The sequence below is a fragment of the Gymnoscopelus microlampas genome (assembly GCF_963454915.1).
Source record: "Gymnoscopelus microlampas genome assembly, chromosome: 18".
Classification (NCBI taxonomy): Eukaryota; Metazoa; Chordata; class Actinopteri; order Myctophiformes; family Myctophidae; genus Gymnoscopelus; species Gymnoscopelus microlampas.
Window position 1 is genome coordinate 30,439,540 of NC_139955.1, and position 16,660 is coordinate 30,456,199.

General features: G+C 42.8%; 1 protein-coding gene across 3 annotated transcripts in view; it reads left to right on the forward strand.

The window, feature by feature from the left end:
- fat2 (FAT atypical cadherin 2) overlaps nt 1–16,660 on the forward strand; it is an 87,348-nt gene that overhangs the window by 18,668 nt on the left and 52,020 nt on the right. For all 3 annotated transcript variants that reach the window (XM_084085554.1, XM_084085556.1, XM_084085555.1), the window contains exons 4-10: nt 2,974–3,032; nt 3,271–3,582; nt 6,895–7,102; nt 12,840–12,979; nt 13,433–13,495; nt 14,927–15,139; nt 16,308–16,518. In XM_084085554.1, the coding sequence (XP_083941680.1) occupies nt 2,974–3,032; nt 3,271–3,582; nt 6,895–7,102; nt 12,840–12,979; nt 13,433–13,495; nt 14,927–15,139; nt 16,308–16,518 (1,206 nt within the window). The remainder of the gene's footprint in view (nt 1–2,973; nt 3,033–3,270; nt 3,583–6,894; nt 7,103–12,839; nt 12,980–13,432; nt 13,496–14,926; nt 15,140–16,307; nt 16,519–16,660) is intronic.

Sequence of the window (16,660 nt, forward strand, 5' to 3'; positions counted from 1 at the left end):
TGTCTGAGCAGGACTAAAATGACTCATGGCCTATACAAGTGTCTGACTAAGCTTTCGTTTCTCTGACAAACGCATAATGTATTGGATACAACCTAGGGGTGTTGGCAAATGTCCCCCTTTAATATTAGATATGTATTTCAACATGACTTATGCCTGGTGAAATTAAGACTTCTGCAGACCTTGTTGTTATTGATGGGAAACAGTCTCTGGTTCCCATGTATTTGTTAATGGCAAAAGCACACTTTCTAATGCACCCCCACCTGTCTTAATAATGTCCTCCCAGCGGGGTTTGTTTATATAGGACTGTGGTAAAAGGCAGAGAGTGACCCTCGTTTGGGATCCCACACTCTTTTACGAGCCTCTCTGCCACCCTCTGGTCTCACTACTCATTCCCTATACCCCCGTGCAGTTGCCCATCTCCCTCAATGGCTAATAACACTGAACCACTTCCTCCAACCACCCCTGGCTGGCTGGTAATTTAACTGACGAGACTATTCAGTTTTGTCATGGTGTCAGTGCGGTAGTGCTGGAGCCATACCGGGCCTGCAATGAATATCGTCGCTGTCGGGCAGAAACCTATATCCTTATATCTCCATATATTCTTTCATAAATGAATGCCCCACTTTATACTTTGTCTTTTGACAGGGTCATGCAAAAGGAGCAATAATAGCCGATCTAGCTTGTAGATTGGTTATTTTAGCAATTTTTGAAAGTGTTTGAAAATATCTGAATATTCTTTGAGACACCAGGCTGTCCAAGTCTGTCTGTAGGCATACTAAATATTTAAGAAGAGCTTGTGACTAAATAATACATTGGATCCATTGGAACAGGATCTTTTTTTAATTTCCTGAAAAGTTACGGTATTGGACATACAACTCCGACAGCGACAATAAGTAATTAACATACATTTCGAATATACTTGCGAGTATGTACAGAGGTGAAAAAAATGTGAGCTTCAGTTTGTGAGATGGTGGGGACTAGATGAAGAACATGCGACTTGTAACAATGGGAGGAAATCAGAGACAATCTACATTAAGTATCGTTCAGGACAGAGACAAAGAAATGTCCAGTGAAGAAATGGAAGAATCAGGGTAGAGATTACTTTGTGCAACACCATCTATTGTCCATGCTACAATGTGTACCTAAACCAAACCCTGATCCTTTCCCCATTATCGCCACTTTCTTACCATGTGGTGTTTGTGTAAATTAACCTCGCCGCCAAGTTGACCTAAGCCAGACACACTTTATTGCCCCTTGTAACTTTTACAGCTCTGAACTTATCGCCTCTCTACCCCCACCCCACTCCCACCCCCCTTCTTACGCTAACCTTACTCCTTAATCTACTCTCTTGATCTACTTCACCCCAGACCCCAACTACGGACTTCTCTTTCAATATTTAAAGCCCCGGGATACACACACTATCTACATAACTACCCTATAACTTCCCCCAGCCCCAGAGGTTTGTCCAGGAGTATACTGTACATAGAGTCATTACTATCATGGTCGTCAGAGTCTGTCTGCTGACACTGCAAGAGGCATAATACAGTATAATACCTCCCATGAAATTATAAGAACATTATTATAAATTATTGATTATTATATGTAATGCAATCTATCTCCCAGGTTGTTAATTTTTATCTAAAGTTCCATGAGTGTGCAATTGCATTTCTGTTTGTATTACTCTGTGTACTGAGCTACGCCGTGAAAGAAACCACCCTCACCCTAGTAGTGTCAGCATTGTACCTACTGGCTTGATCCCTTCGTGTTCTGATTATAATCCCAGTCTATATTTATGATACAAAGACAAATCTCCAGAAAGCCAGAAAGAAAGAAAATCAATATGTTCTTCTGATCCATCAGAAAATAAATCCTGGATAGGTTCAGTGACAGTGAATGCACACGTGGTCATGTGATTAAATTGTTACAATATAGTACAGGACGTCACAGTGATGTCATTTAATGCACCTTTTGAAAAACACACACACACACGCGCACGCACGCACGCACGCACGCACGCACGCACGCACACGCACACACACACACAGGCGCCAATTCGTTCAATTTCAGTGAAGCTGCAGATACTGTAATAGGTTTTGTTATGAGACGAGAGAGACATGGATCCTGTTTTAAGGCCATTTTCCTGCTTTAAATCCCAAAAGCCGCAGACAACTTTTCACACAGCTGCCAAAAAGCCTATATCGTAAACCTGTTCTGTAGGGTGTTTTTTCATCTCTCTCTCTCTCTCACACACAGACACACATGCACGCACGCATGCTCACATGCACACACGCACGCATTATACACATTCTCTGTCTCTCTCTGGAATAAACATAAACCTGCCAACGTACAGGTCCTTAGGAATAGTGACTAGTAGTAGATGGAGCCAGAGTCAGGGGATCTTAGCCAATATATTTCATTCCCTGTTGTATAAAAGTTGCGTATTCCAAAGAGACCTTGGTAGTCGACCAATTTGTCATTCAATATCTGCACTACATGAGGGACAAACAAAAGAACCTCATTGTGTCAACTTTGCATTTATGTGTACTCGGATGTTTGAAGCGCGATAGGTGTACACCACAGCAATTTTCTACAGAATAGGCAATTGGTGAATTGTTTCCCTTTGGGTGTTTGTTTTGTGAGAGCAAAGACATAAAGGTGAAGACGGTGGTTAATTTCACTGCAAGGAGGAAGAAGCAGCTGTGACAGGTGTGGCGACCATGGGATTAAAGCAGACAAACACATGTGTGAGACGAGCATACAAACACACACCACCTCCAGTCCTCCACCCCCTAGAACAACAACAACCATGACCACAAAGACATCCCTAACTCCCTAAACTGTGTGTGTGTGTGTGTGTGTGTGTGTGTGTGTGTGTGTGTGTGTGTGTGTGTGTGTGTGTGTGTGTGTGTGTGTGTGTGTGTGTGTGTGTGTGTGTGCGTGTGCGTGTGCGCGCGCTCTTGTTTGTGTGTTTAGGTGTGATCCGCACTCTCACTGTCTTGGATCGAGAAGAGAAGTCAGAGCACACCATTGAGGTGAGACCTCTCAGTTTCAAAACAACCTGTCCGCTTCCCTTTTGGAACTGTTGATGTATATACTTTGTTGCAAAAATGTCTTGTTTACACAAACAAAAAATAATCTAAACAATGACACACCCACTAATTCCCCTTTCTCAATATTTAACTCCCTCCAATCTCCCTCTCCCCATACTTTCCACCAATCTCTCTCTTCTGTTGCTATCTTGCTCCCTCCATCCCCCTCAAATCCACTCAGGTCATAGTATCAGATAACGGTACGCCTCAGCTACGCTCCACGGCCTCCGTAGTGATCCAGGTGCTCGATGACAATGACAACAAGCCACGGTTCACCGACAAGCTCTTCCATGTCAAGCTGCCGGCCCAGCGAGGCCCCGGTGCCAGTCAGGATGTCTGTCGCATGGTCGCCCGCGACGACGACCTCGGACCCAACGCCGAGGTCACCTACAGTCTGCAGGACACCCAGGACGGGAAGTTTGATATCGACCCAGTGAGCGGCGTGGTTATGTCCCGGGGAGACTTCTGGCCTGGAAACTACAGTATTGTCACAGTACGGAGCTCTTGTACTTATTCTTTGGTAGATATTGTACATGCCTGTAGCTCAGTTTATTAGGATTAGGGTCTATAGAGGGGAGTTTGCTGCAGGTCCTCAGGTTGGCCTACAAATCATATTTTGCATTCGGTTTGGGGCGAATTGAGACAATACTCTGTAACAAACAATGGCTTATGATAATCATGTTTTTTGTTTTTTCGTTTGTTTTAACAAGATGGTCTCAAATCACACATTAAACGTTTTAAACCACACAGGTAATTAACAGAAGTAAAAGAAAACAACACACATAACAGGTTCAGAATTCACAGTTGAGTCATTAATGTTGTTGTACAAAACATGAAACTCTCTACGGCTTATGTTAACCACAGACAAACTTTCTGCATAAGTGTAAAACCCATGTGAATCGTTTGAAATCTGGCGAGGGAACCCATTACAAACTTACTTCCAGGTTTTAGGACTATAAGACTATAATGAAGCACTCAATAGGGACTACTCTGAATTATTTTCAGTGGTTTTGTTATGATATACCTACATCATTTTTAATTAGAAAAAAAGATACAACACAGATAGAACTGTATAAAGCTATGCATATTATGCAGACTCAAGGTCACCAGAATCCTCTCATGAATGCTACCAGTATGGTACAGTACAGTACAGTACAGTATTGTATTGTATGTAGATAATAAGTGCTTGTGCCAAGATCTTCATTATACATTATTAATCTAATATTCAATAACAATAAAATAGTTTGGGTTCCTGGTGGCTCAACAAGTTAATGCAGACCATATTGTCTGTGCATTAACTTATTCATTATGAAAAAAACTAAAGTTTTCTGCCCGGCAGCGAAAAAACGTTCCTTGTTAGTATCCGGACCCGGTTTAAAATCCAACCCATGTCTTGTCTTGAAAAAACAATTTTGGTTTATAGTGATACTCTGGCCTGAGGGTGGTACTATAGAAAAGATAATGGGGTCGCTCTAATGGTCAGGTCTCATAATCTGGGAGCATGAGTGTGCTCAGCTAGTTTCATGGCAATCCACCCATTAGAATATGAGAATGATTGTGTATAACTGGAAATTGGCTTAAGGGTGGCGCTAGAGGAGAGTTCTTTGGGTCAACAAAAAGCATTCCTCCTTTTATGAAGGTGCACAGCAAATTCCATGACAATCCAGCCAATGGATTTTGAGATATCTTGTTTGGGACAAAGGCATACCAACATAACAAACCCCATAGCTATGTGGCTAGCGGGGCTTAACACCAGGCACATAGCACCAGTCAAATGGAAAGATATCCTAACATTATTCTACTCAATCATTACTTATGACTTACTGTAGCAGTTGCAAATAGCCAATCACAATGCCCCCGTATTTTTGGTTTTAGTTTCTCTGCTCCGGGGCCCTTGTCCTCTGAATCATTCAGGGTTTCCCTCCCCTTATGGCGTCTCTGTCTGTAAATGTTGTGAATATGCCAGGTGACATTGCATTGCATTGATGGACAGCACTATATCTGTCAGCAAGGTCAGAAATTAGCATGTATTTGAACAGGTTTCAGGTAAACAGTCCTTTAACAGGCTCTGGAATGCTTGAGTCGGGCTTCATTTGCGTGACTCTTTAGAAGTAGTGGAGACTTTCAAACGTTTGCTCCTGCCCACCAGCTATGCTTAAGAAGTGAAATTACCCGTACTTTAAGAGCTTAAAAGTATTTCAATAGGGCCGCACCCTCGGCTTGGTAACAACATGGCATATGTTACCTTTTCCTTGTCATCACTCTCTTCTATATGTAGCAAAGGCTGACCTATGGTGTAATTAAGTAGAGAATAAGTAACTCCATCACCCTTTGAAATGACATGCTGTTACTGGTGTCAGTATTGCAAAAGAGCAAAATGTATAGTGTTTTTGAGAGACATGCGTGTGTGTGTGTGTGTGTGTGTGTGTGTGTGTGTGTGTGTGTGTGTGTGTGTGTGTGTGTGTGTGTGTGTGTGTGTGTGTGTGTGTGCGTGTGTGTGTGTGTGTGCGTGTGCGTGCGTAAGTGCGTGCGTGTGTATTTATATTACTTAGTGTCAGTGAGGCTGAGGGTGCATAACAGTGTGTGTACCTGTGGGAGTGTGAGAGGCTCTGTGTGTGCCAGTTATTGACCGCAAAAGTTAAAAGTTCGTCTTCATAGCTATAAGCCATTCTGTCGGTCGGGCGGGCAGGCGGTCGGTTAGTCGCTCAGTCGGTCAGTCAGTCCGTTCATCTATTCGTCCACCGACCCAAAAATCTCAATGCAAAGGCAAACCGTTTGCAGCTTATTGTGGATTATGTGTGTGTTTCAACATAAAAGGCAGTGAATGAGGCAAATGAATGGAATGTTGGCTTTTGAATTAGAATATATCTAGGCTGACAGAGTGACAGTGTAGGTATATCCTGGGAAAGTTTACTTAGTGAGTTTTACTGCTAGTAGGTCACTGGTAGGTAACCAGGCTGTAGTTTAACCCATTTAGACCTTCTAAATCCTTACCAAAATGTTCTGAAAAACATTCATTTTGCTATTATAGCAACATCTTAAATGACACATACAGTATGCTTTCCCGGATTAGAGGGTATAAGAATGTATAGACTTTCCAGGTCTAAATGGGTTACAAGTAAAACCCATATTTGGGGAAAATATTTGAAATAATAATTAATTATAATTTGAAAAAAATGTTAAAGGGGTATTTCATTTTAAAACACTTTACACAAATCATTTTAACATGTCTTTTGTGTGCACCCCAGGCAGTTTTTGAGTTGCTTGATATACAACTTTGATATTAAGGCAAACTACAGTGCACCAACTGGCTGAGCAACTGCAACATATTCATAATCAGTATTGGAAGAAGTACCTTTTTAGATTTCTAGCAATGCCACAATATAAAATTACTGTTACAAGTAAAAGGCCTGTATTAAAACATTATTGGCAACACAAGATATATTTACAGTACCAAAGTAAAAGTACTAAAATGTTTCAACATTTGGCAAACTATTTCTAAAATAGCCAGATATACCTGTACAAGCTCACAACGTGTTGCATTTTGATGTGTTGTGAGCTTGTAGATCGGCCCAGTTTTGAATAGCTGAAGTATAAAGTAGGGCTGAATGTATATGTTTTGTAAAAATAAATGCTACAAAGTTTTCAATTAATGGTAGTGGAGTAACCCTTTGAGATGTAGTGGAGTAGAAGTATAAAGTATTGAAAAATTGACATACTTAAGTAAAGTAAAAGTACCTCACAATTGTACTTGCAGTACTTGAGAGTAATGTTACTTTCTAACACTGCCTCTGTCCTCCATCAGATCAAGGCGACGGACCAGGGCACACCTCCACACTCCTTCACCTCCAGACTGGACATCGAGTGGGTGGCCAAGCCGACGCCCACCGCAGAACCCCTGATATTTGAAGAGCCGCATTTCACCTTCGCCGTCATGGAAACGGAGCCTGTCACTCACATGGTGGGGATCATCATGACGGAGATGCAGAGGCTGAGGTGGTTCTATATCACAGGTGAGAGAGAGACACACGCGCACGCACGCGCACACACGCTCATGCACATGCACACACGTGCAGCCACACTCAGTTAGATGAAATTTCCGTGCAGAGATTTTAGAGGATGGATATAACATCCATTCATGATGGAGACACAGCTGCATACAGACATACGCACGCACGCGCGTGCACACACACACACACACACACACACACACACACACACACACACACACACACACACACACACACACACACACACACACACACACACACACACACACACACACACACACACACACAGACACACACGTGCACACACACACACACACACACACACACACACACACACACACACGCGCGCACACCAACACGCGCACACACACACGCACACGCACACGCGCACACACACACACACGTGCGCGCGCACCAACGCACACGCACACGCACACGCACACGCGCACACGCACACGCACGCACGCACGCACGCACGCACGCACGCACGCACGCACACACACACACACACACACACACACACACACACACACACACACACACACACACACACACACACACACACACACACACACACACACACACACACACACCCCTGTCTCATTATATTATTATATTGTACGTTACAATTTATTTCGATAATTCAAACTAATAAACAGAAGAAGAGACTGCTCCTTGAACTACTACTGACTTATTTGTCTCTGGGTAGCGGCCCCTCATTGGTGCTGAAACTGGGCCTGAACGGGCCCGTTTCCAGAGGAAGATCACATCTGACATTTACTTTATTAGCACTTAGTGCTCCCTCGTGTCAGGGAATACAAAATGTTGCAAGCACCATCCAGCGCGTGGTGGGCACTCACACAAGTTTATTTTCTAAAGGTCAGCAAAAGTCCTATAAAAGAGAATAATGCTGGAGGAGTAGGACATGGATGCTGCACATATCTGGGTGTGAGGATGCCTGCAGGAACCTTTAGCGTCTTTGGAAAATGCTAACGGTGCAAAGATGGGACATAGCGCATGAGACTACTTCAACAATGATAATATATAGGGCCATAAGGAGCAACGTCCTAGTGATAAAACGCATGTACTGCCGGCAGGAGGCATTTCCCCTGCGGCGATTAGACTCACTGCAGATATTCTGTTGTACCAGATAGTTAATTGCAGCATTTGTTAAGTTTGCCCCAGGCCTACATTAAGCCACAATTAGATTGATGGCATGGAAATGGGCAGTATATCCATGGCTCCACTGGGCCGGAGAGTTGTACAGGAGGACTCACATTGGCCACTATATATATATGTAAAGCTCAACAAATTAAAAGAAAATCACCTGATCAACCACATCAACACATCATTGCACAATCATGAATTTTCAGGGGGACTTAATGACAGAGGAAGCGGGGACAAATTAGGGATGTTGGGGGCAAGGGGGGGGGGGGGGAGTTATGGGAGTCAGCTATAGTCATCAGCAGGAGGTGTATTCCCAGCCGGCAGAGATCGGCGCTACTCATCCTTTCATCCGCTGCCAAGTCACTGCAGGAAGGACAACTGTCACTTTATCCCCTCCTCCTCTCTCTCTTTCCCTCTTTTCTAGCACTTCACTTTCTCCCTCCCTGTCCTTTTCTCCCGCTCTGTACCCCTCTCTCTCTCTTTTCTACCGCTCTGTCCCCCTCTCTCTCTCTTTTCTACCGCTCTGTCCCCCTCTCTCTCTCTTGTCTACCGCTCTGTCCCCCTCTCTCTCTCTTTTCTACCGCTCTGTCCCCCTCTCTCTCTCTTTTCTACCGCTCTGTCCCCCCCTCTCTCTCTTTTCTACCGCTCTGTCCCCCTCTCTCTCTCTTTTCTACCGCTCTGTCCCCCTCTCTCTCTCTTTTCTACCGCTCTGTCCCCCTCTCTCTTTTGTCTCTTTGCTTCTCCCCTTTTCTACCTCACTTGTTCCTTCCCTATATACTGCCACCCTCTATACTTGCTTGTCCTGGCCTGGTCTCGTATTTCCTGAATTAACATATTTCAACATCTCTCCGTAAGGTCCTTCTCTCTCCATTGTGTTTGTACCCATCTCACCTTTTGATTGGTCTGTGACTACAAGATCAGATCTGACGGATTATAATAATAGCTAACTGAAAGACTGAGATTATGTTTTTAACCACTGAAGCCCCTATACCTCATTATACAGTACGTCAAATAGCTCAAATAGCCAATCTACAAGCTTTGAGCTTTTGGAGCTGCTATTTTCGCAGAATGTTCTTCCATTTTTGCGGAACGTTCTTCTGTTTTCGCTCAATGTTCTTCTGTTTTTGCTGAACGTTCACCTATTATGACCTGCCCAGAATAAGGTCACTATATGGTTCATGTGGTTAATGGAATCTGCATTTCATTAGCCAACATAATTGAACGAGAAGGGGAGAAAAACATTTGAGCAAGACGATGCCAATGTCACTGGGGCCCTGAGCCAGATCACTATGGTGCACATAGTGCTCTCACCAGTTCAGGCTAGCCTGGTAAACCTGGCGAACCACCCCGGTTGCGGAAATCTCATTTGGTTTACCAGGCTAAGTTCAGGCCCAAGGGTGCCCACGTTTGACTCATTGTGTCAACTGAGAAAGTGTTCATCGGTTATCCTGAGAGATCACATTGTCATGGAAGGAATCACAGAGAGAGATATTCATCTGCCTGCTTCTGAAGAGAAAGGAGGAATATAAATATATGATCGTATCACTGTGGGAGAGGAATTCCTTCATAAAACAACATTCCCTCACTCTGTCTTGGAAATCAGTGGTACGGCGCAATAGACTAGACTAGAACACAGTGGGGTGGATCAGATACTAACATAGATTATGAACAATTATTCACCTAGTTATAATTTTCGGTCTGCTAGAATAGATTCTTTCTTTATTTTATTGTTCTTGGCTAAATGTCACTGCATGGCTAAGAAGTCATGGACGTTTGAATTTCATTCATAAATCAATCTGTATGGACTATTTTCAGCTAGACCTTTCAAATCTGGACTTGACACATGATACTAATGTAACTTTGATTAAAAATAATGGCACAGTGGGCTTTGTGTGTGTTGGATTACTTATCTCAAGCAAGTCTCTGTAAGTAGATTTTTAAATATTTTATTTACAATGGCTTCTATGAAAATAATAAAACCAAAGCTTTGGAAAATGGTTGCAGTAATGTCAAGTAGGCTATACTATGGAGTCGTAGCCAATGAGCTAAACATGCCAGACCGCCAGTATGTTTTTTACCTTAACTTATGGCAGAGCGTGTAAACCAAAAAAAGAGGCTTGGTGCAATATTAGGGCGGAGAGAATGAAGGCATGCATGAAAAGGAGGAGGGGAACAGTTTCCCACCTTTTTCCAACAACACGTGCCAGAAAAGGTGGGAAAGGGAACAGGAAGGCGGGGATCACAAGCCTACATTGTGGGCCACTGTTACTGTACCCTTGATGTACAGAACCCATAAAGAATGTTTCCTGTGCCAGACTTAGTTCGGTAAAAAGACCATCTTCAGCAGAAAGACCATCAAACGATAACGTTCTACTTGTACTTTCTGTTTTGAGATGTGAGATGTGAGTCACTTTCCCAAGGTGAGTGGAAAGCTTAAGCCATAAAACTATGGCACAATATCCATCGATGGACTGTTGTAACAACAGTGGCTGAGGATCAAATCTGCCAGTGCCTCTGCGCTGTTTCTCTGCCAGCCTTCCTACTGTCTTACCAAAGAACAAAAGGTACAAAGGAATGTGGACCGTCCTATTTCATATCAAACAAATGAAGGAGACACCGGTCTCCAACCGTCAAGACAGCCAGGTAGCGATGAGTGTTACCGACTGAAATAAGAGGAAGTCAAAGAAGGGAGCTGTGTGTGTGTGTGTGTGTGTGTGTGTGTGTGTGTGTGTGTGTGTGTGTGTGTGTGTGTGTGTGTGTGTGTGTGTGTGTGTGTGTGTGTGTGCGTGTGCGTGTGCGTGTGCGCGTGTGCACACGCGTGCATGTGCGTGTGTGTGTGTGTGAGAGAGAAAGAAAGACAGATAAAAAAGATGATGAGTGAGAGTGAGAAACAGAGATGAAGAGACCTATTAAAAGGAAAAACCTCACTCTCTCAAACCTCTAGGTCTACGTCAATAATTTCTAATTCAAGAACTGAACGTCATTACATTTTGTTCCACTTCCCTGTCAATTTGACACAAATCTGGCGGCCATATCGGTATTACATACATTATTTACAAAGAGTAGATTAGTAGGAGCTCTGAGAGGCTTCAAAAGGTGGATTTCTTAATAAACACCATCTGGTTCAGCAAGCGTGAGTTTTACCCATGCTGGGTTAGCATTCTGTTCAAAATGCGTCACAGCCAAATGTCTCCCCAAATATACAACACTGTGTCAGGGACAGTGATATAGGGAGAGAAAGAGGAAGAGAGAGAAGGAAGGAGAGAGACAGAGAGAGAGACAGAGAGAGAGAGAGAGAGAGAGAGAGAGAGAGAGAGAGAGAGAGAGAGAGAGAGAGAAAGAAAAGAAGCAGGAGGGAGAGAGAGGGAGATAAAACCGGAAGAGAGGGAGGGGGCAGAGAATAAGACATACAAACAGACAGTTAGGTAAAGAGAGGTAGAAAGAGAGTCACAGTGGAAGAGAGATTGCCTAATAGGCAGTTATATTTGTGTATAGAATGGAGATCGTGACCCAGGTTACACTCATTATGACATAATTGCTGAATCAGGAAATGGCGTAGGGTGCACCAACTGGCAAAAAGATGGGTACTGCTTTGTGCTTTGGGTGCAGTTAAAGTCCACATTCTTGCCTTGTCCACATTCCTTTGCACAATTTTCAATTTAGAGTGGCCCTATTCCAGTGTATTAAGCAGTGTATTAACCTATTTAAATAAGTACATACTTAACACCTTTACGGGGATGTTACAGAACAATGTAAAACACCAAAAAATGAATTGTATAATTTTCTCTCTTATTACACCATCTGAGTATAATACTGTAGGTGTTTATTGTCACGATCTGTCTCTCCACCTGTCTGTTTCTCTCTCTCTGTCTTTCTCTCCCTGCTTAGACTCTATATTTCCTCATCAGCCCTGCAGTTTCTTGACAATAACTCACCTGTGTCCACTTCACTAATCAGCCTGCAGCCTATAAAACTGGACTCATTCTGTTCTTTCACAGCCAGATCCTTGTAGCTACACTGTATGTGTCGCATTGTGTGTTATGTCTTTGTATGCCCTGCTGTTTGCCTGCCTCAGCTGCTGTAAGCCTGTTCTTTGTTTATTAAAGTATCACTGGGCTTGATCTGCCTTGCTTGTCGTCTGCTTCTGGGTCCTCACCTGACACAACGTGACAGTTTACAGCAGGTTAATGCACAGGTTAACACATTGGAGTAAGGCCATTGTAAATTGTTACTTTAGATCAAGTTTACATTTAAAATCTGTTCATCTTGGCTCGTTCCCCATAGTGCTCTTAAACTCTGTCGTTTTATGATATAATTACTTCAGACTCAAGCTGCTTTTCTTCAAACTGTAAACTCTCAAGCATTCACCATATCACCTGTGAAGAGAAAAAAGGTGAATCGAGGTTGAACTACTCCTTTCAACTTTTATTGTATCTGGGAAACCAGATGCTGTGATCTGTACAGCCTGCTTAATTACAGCAAGCCAGCCAGTCAGCCAGCCAGTACAAATTAAAACAGTTTCTTTAACTCTGTCTGTCTGTGATTCTCTTTCTCCCCCTCTCCTCTGTGTCAGGTGGTGATGAGGAAAAGGACTTTGACATCCAGAGGAACTCAGGGACCATAGTGATTGCCAGGCGTCTAGATGCAGCCAGACGTTCTAACTACAACCTGACCATCACAGTTACAGATGGACACCAGAATGCAACCGCACAGGTTAGACATCAATGATAACAAAAACAACTAGATTGTTTCAAACAATTGTAATGCAAAGTCAGCTTTCTGCCAAAATCACTCTAAATCGAGTCCAATGAGGTGAGCTGCAAATATGTACATGTAGTTCAGAAGTTATGAAAACACAAGTTTCCCACAGACAAGTAAGGGAATCACAGAGGGAGTTTGGGTAAAACACATAAAACTAATTCAAATGTAATGAATAAAGACAAAATAATTTAAACAGCCATACTCAGCACTTGTAAGTGTTCAAGTGATTCTCTTATCCTAAGAATGGGTCTTTAAGTGTTTACTAGATTTCCATAATTAACATTCAAATGCTGCACTTATCCAGGGAGACTTAAAACGAATACAACCGTAGAATGAGTTTCAATTTCTTGGATCATTTGTTCACAAATAGTTCCTTCTTAAATATTTCCTTCTCCACAACTACAGGCCTATATCAAAGTGCTGGACATGAACGAGCACCGGCCTGTCTTCCTGAAGCCACTGTATGAGGTAAGAGCAATCTCTGTTTGCAGAATTGTGCTGATTCGCTTTAATGAAGGTATATTATGTTACATATTGTATTGGGTTTGATAGTCATTGTAAAATGTTGTTCCAAGTGCACAAGCATCATGAGGATCACTGCTCTGAAATATATAAGCACAGTGTGGTGGAGGTATAGTTAAGATCCCTATCTTTGGACCTGCATGTACCCTTTCCTGGCCTAGGATCAAATCTCACCAAAGCATTTTTCTTGCCTGCATGTGCTTCCCCTATGCTGTCTTTCTCTCAACTGTACAATTCAGCCATTTGTACGCTCATCCAGAGCAATTTAAAAGAAGAGCAAGTTCAGAGTAAGTGCCATGAACATTTGTCACGCAAAAAGGCAACAGTCCGTGGTATTAGAGTGCTATTAGAAAACAGATAGGCTACAGAAGTAATTTAGGATATCCAGTAACCAACATTCCCAACATCTAATCTACATACAGATTAAACTAAATGCAGACGCAAACACAGCGTAGAGGCATGGTAGGATGGAGGTAGATTGGATTGAATGCTAGCCAGAGTTGAGGGGGGTAAGCTTGAAATTACGTTAAATATTAAGGTTTTCAAGACTGTGGCAGAAAATAGGAAGTGACTCTGCAGTCCTGACCAAAGGAAGGAGGCAATTCACAGCTTGGTAGCCAGGAGTCAGAAGAGTCTAGACCGGCAGGGAAGGAAGGTTCATGCCACTTGCCGTAGATTATCACAGTATGCAAAATGGAGTACAGGGTTGGATTATGGCCTGTAAGTAGTGGAGTACCATGCCCTTGGCTACCTTGTATAGGTCATCACAGAGAGCTAGTGGAGAAACGTCCCTGCTGTGTTTTTCAGGAAAGACAAATACCTGAGACTTGAGAGATAAAGAGAAAATAAAATGAAAGAAATGTTCAAAGTGGGTTATTGATTATACAAGTATAAGACATGAGTTTGTTCAGTTTACTCATTCCTAACTCAAGGTGTCTTAATTTTAATCCAAATTCCCTGCTGCTGCATCTCTGTCTCTTCTTTTCCGAGGCTGCAATTAAGCTTTTAATGTGTTTCAAGGTTGTGGAGGCTCAGATTTTTGTGTGCTTTGGGAAACTATTGTCCTTTGGAAAGCTTAATCACTCAGTCGTGGAAAGTAAGCCCTATTTTATACTTCAGCTATTCGTAAGCTATAATGTATGCCTATGTTTAAGTAACTGTTGTGCAAATCAAATAAATCATGTCACAACACATTGTGAGCTTGTAGATCATCTATTTTTAAAGTTTTATTTAAGGTTTGGATTTTTTAAAAACTTTTACTTTGGTACTGTAAGTATATGTTGATGCCAGAATACAGGCCTACGACTACATTTGTAATGGAGAAGTACTGGATAAGGGCATCATGTAAATGTCAATATAATGCTGTACTCTACCTAGGTGAGGGTTCCGGAGGATACAGCCCCGTGGAAGGACATCCTGCAGATCAGTGCCCAGGACGCAGACATCAACAGCAGGCTGGTCTACTCCATCCACAGCAGCCTCCACCCTGACAGTACCAAGTACTTCCACCTCGACCCCAAGAGTGCAGTGCTGGTCATAACAGAGAAACTGGACTATGAGGAGATCTCTGTTCATACGCTCATTATCATGGTATGATAACAGTTAGGTACTTATAGAGCATGAGATTATTTGTGAGAGGAGAGGACAAAATGGCCCTACAAATGTGGTATGATTGTCAACCCATCAACCCATCATAGCAAAATGTATGAATTTTCTAGTCATGTATACAAATACTTCATACATACTGAACTGGCTCAACTGTTAGAATACCCTAACCACATAACAGCCCAGCACATTGAATGGAATGGAAAAATTTGGAGCTGCAGCAGGGGTCATCAATATGTCCGTACACGGACATGTGTCCGTGGCAAGACTTGGCCTTGTCTGTGCCAAATGTTTGATTTTGTTTTTACACACCATTATAATGTTCTTATTTTGATCATAACACCCAATTACTTAATGTCAGTCTCCAGGTTTTCTTCAGAATATGTATGACACTGATTTACTATGACACTATGTATTGTATGGCACATCAGCTAATGAGTCCACTGGTGCAGTGGATTATTTTCAAGGACCCCCATAACTCTGAGTGTGTACAAATGAAACCAAATGGACCCGTAAAGGTCCATTTGGTTCCATTTGTACACACTCAGAGTTACAGACCTGTAATGGTCATTTAGTTAGGGCTAGCTCTTTATGTGTTTATCTATATTGTATGTCCATGGCAAACATAACATTTTGTCAAAAATGTCCACCACAAGCCAGCATGGCGATGACCCCTGAGCTGCAGAATGCTGGGAAATAGATGCCAAATATGGGACTTGTAACAATGGCTGTCAGAGGAAATCACAATTTCATTATAAGAATCGATCAGGACAGAGAAATGTCCAGTGAAGAACTGAAGAGTCACGGTTGAGATTACTTTTTGCAGAACCATCAATTGTCCACACAGATACAATGTGTACCTCGGGCATTAAACCGCACCCTGATCCTTTGCCCATTATCCCCCTATCTTGCCATGTGCCGTTATTTATGGCCACTTGCCATAAATAAACCAGGCACTTTATTGCACTTTGTAACTTACGACTCCGAACTCTTCTCTACGCTAACCACACTCTCTTCATCTATTCCACCCCAGAACCTCACTGCTATCTTCTCCTTCAATATTTAAAGCCCTAGGAGACACCCAGAAACTTTGTTTCTGAAATAAGTGCGCTTTTAACAAACTTATAACTTTCTTAAAACTTTCTCTCATCAGGTGCGTGACCAGGAAATCCCTGTTAAGCGGAACTTTGTGAAGGCGGTGGTGTATGTGGAGGATTGTAACGACCACTCCCCCGCCTTCCTCAGCCCGCGCTATGAGGTCCGCATCTCCAACCTGACCCCCAAGGGGACCGAGGTCCTTAGGGTGAAGGCCCTGGACAAGGACATGGGCAGCAATGCTCACATCAGCTACTCCCTGCACTCTGGTAGGTGGAATGATGGAAATGACAGCTTGGCTTTTAGATTGTATTTTCTCCTTTGTACCTCCTCTTTAGAGCAGACGGCCCATTTGAAAGAAAATATACAGCAACAGCACGGCTCATGTTTTTTTTTGCTGTCTCTTTAATA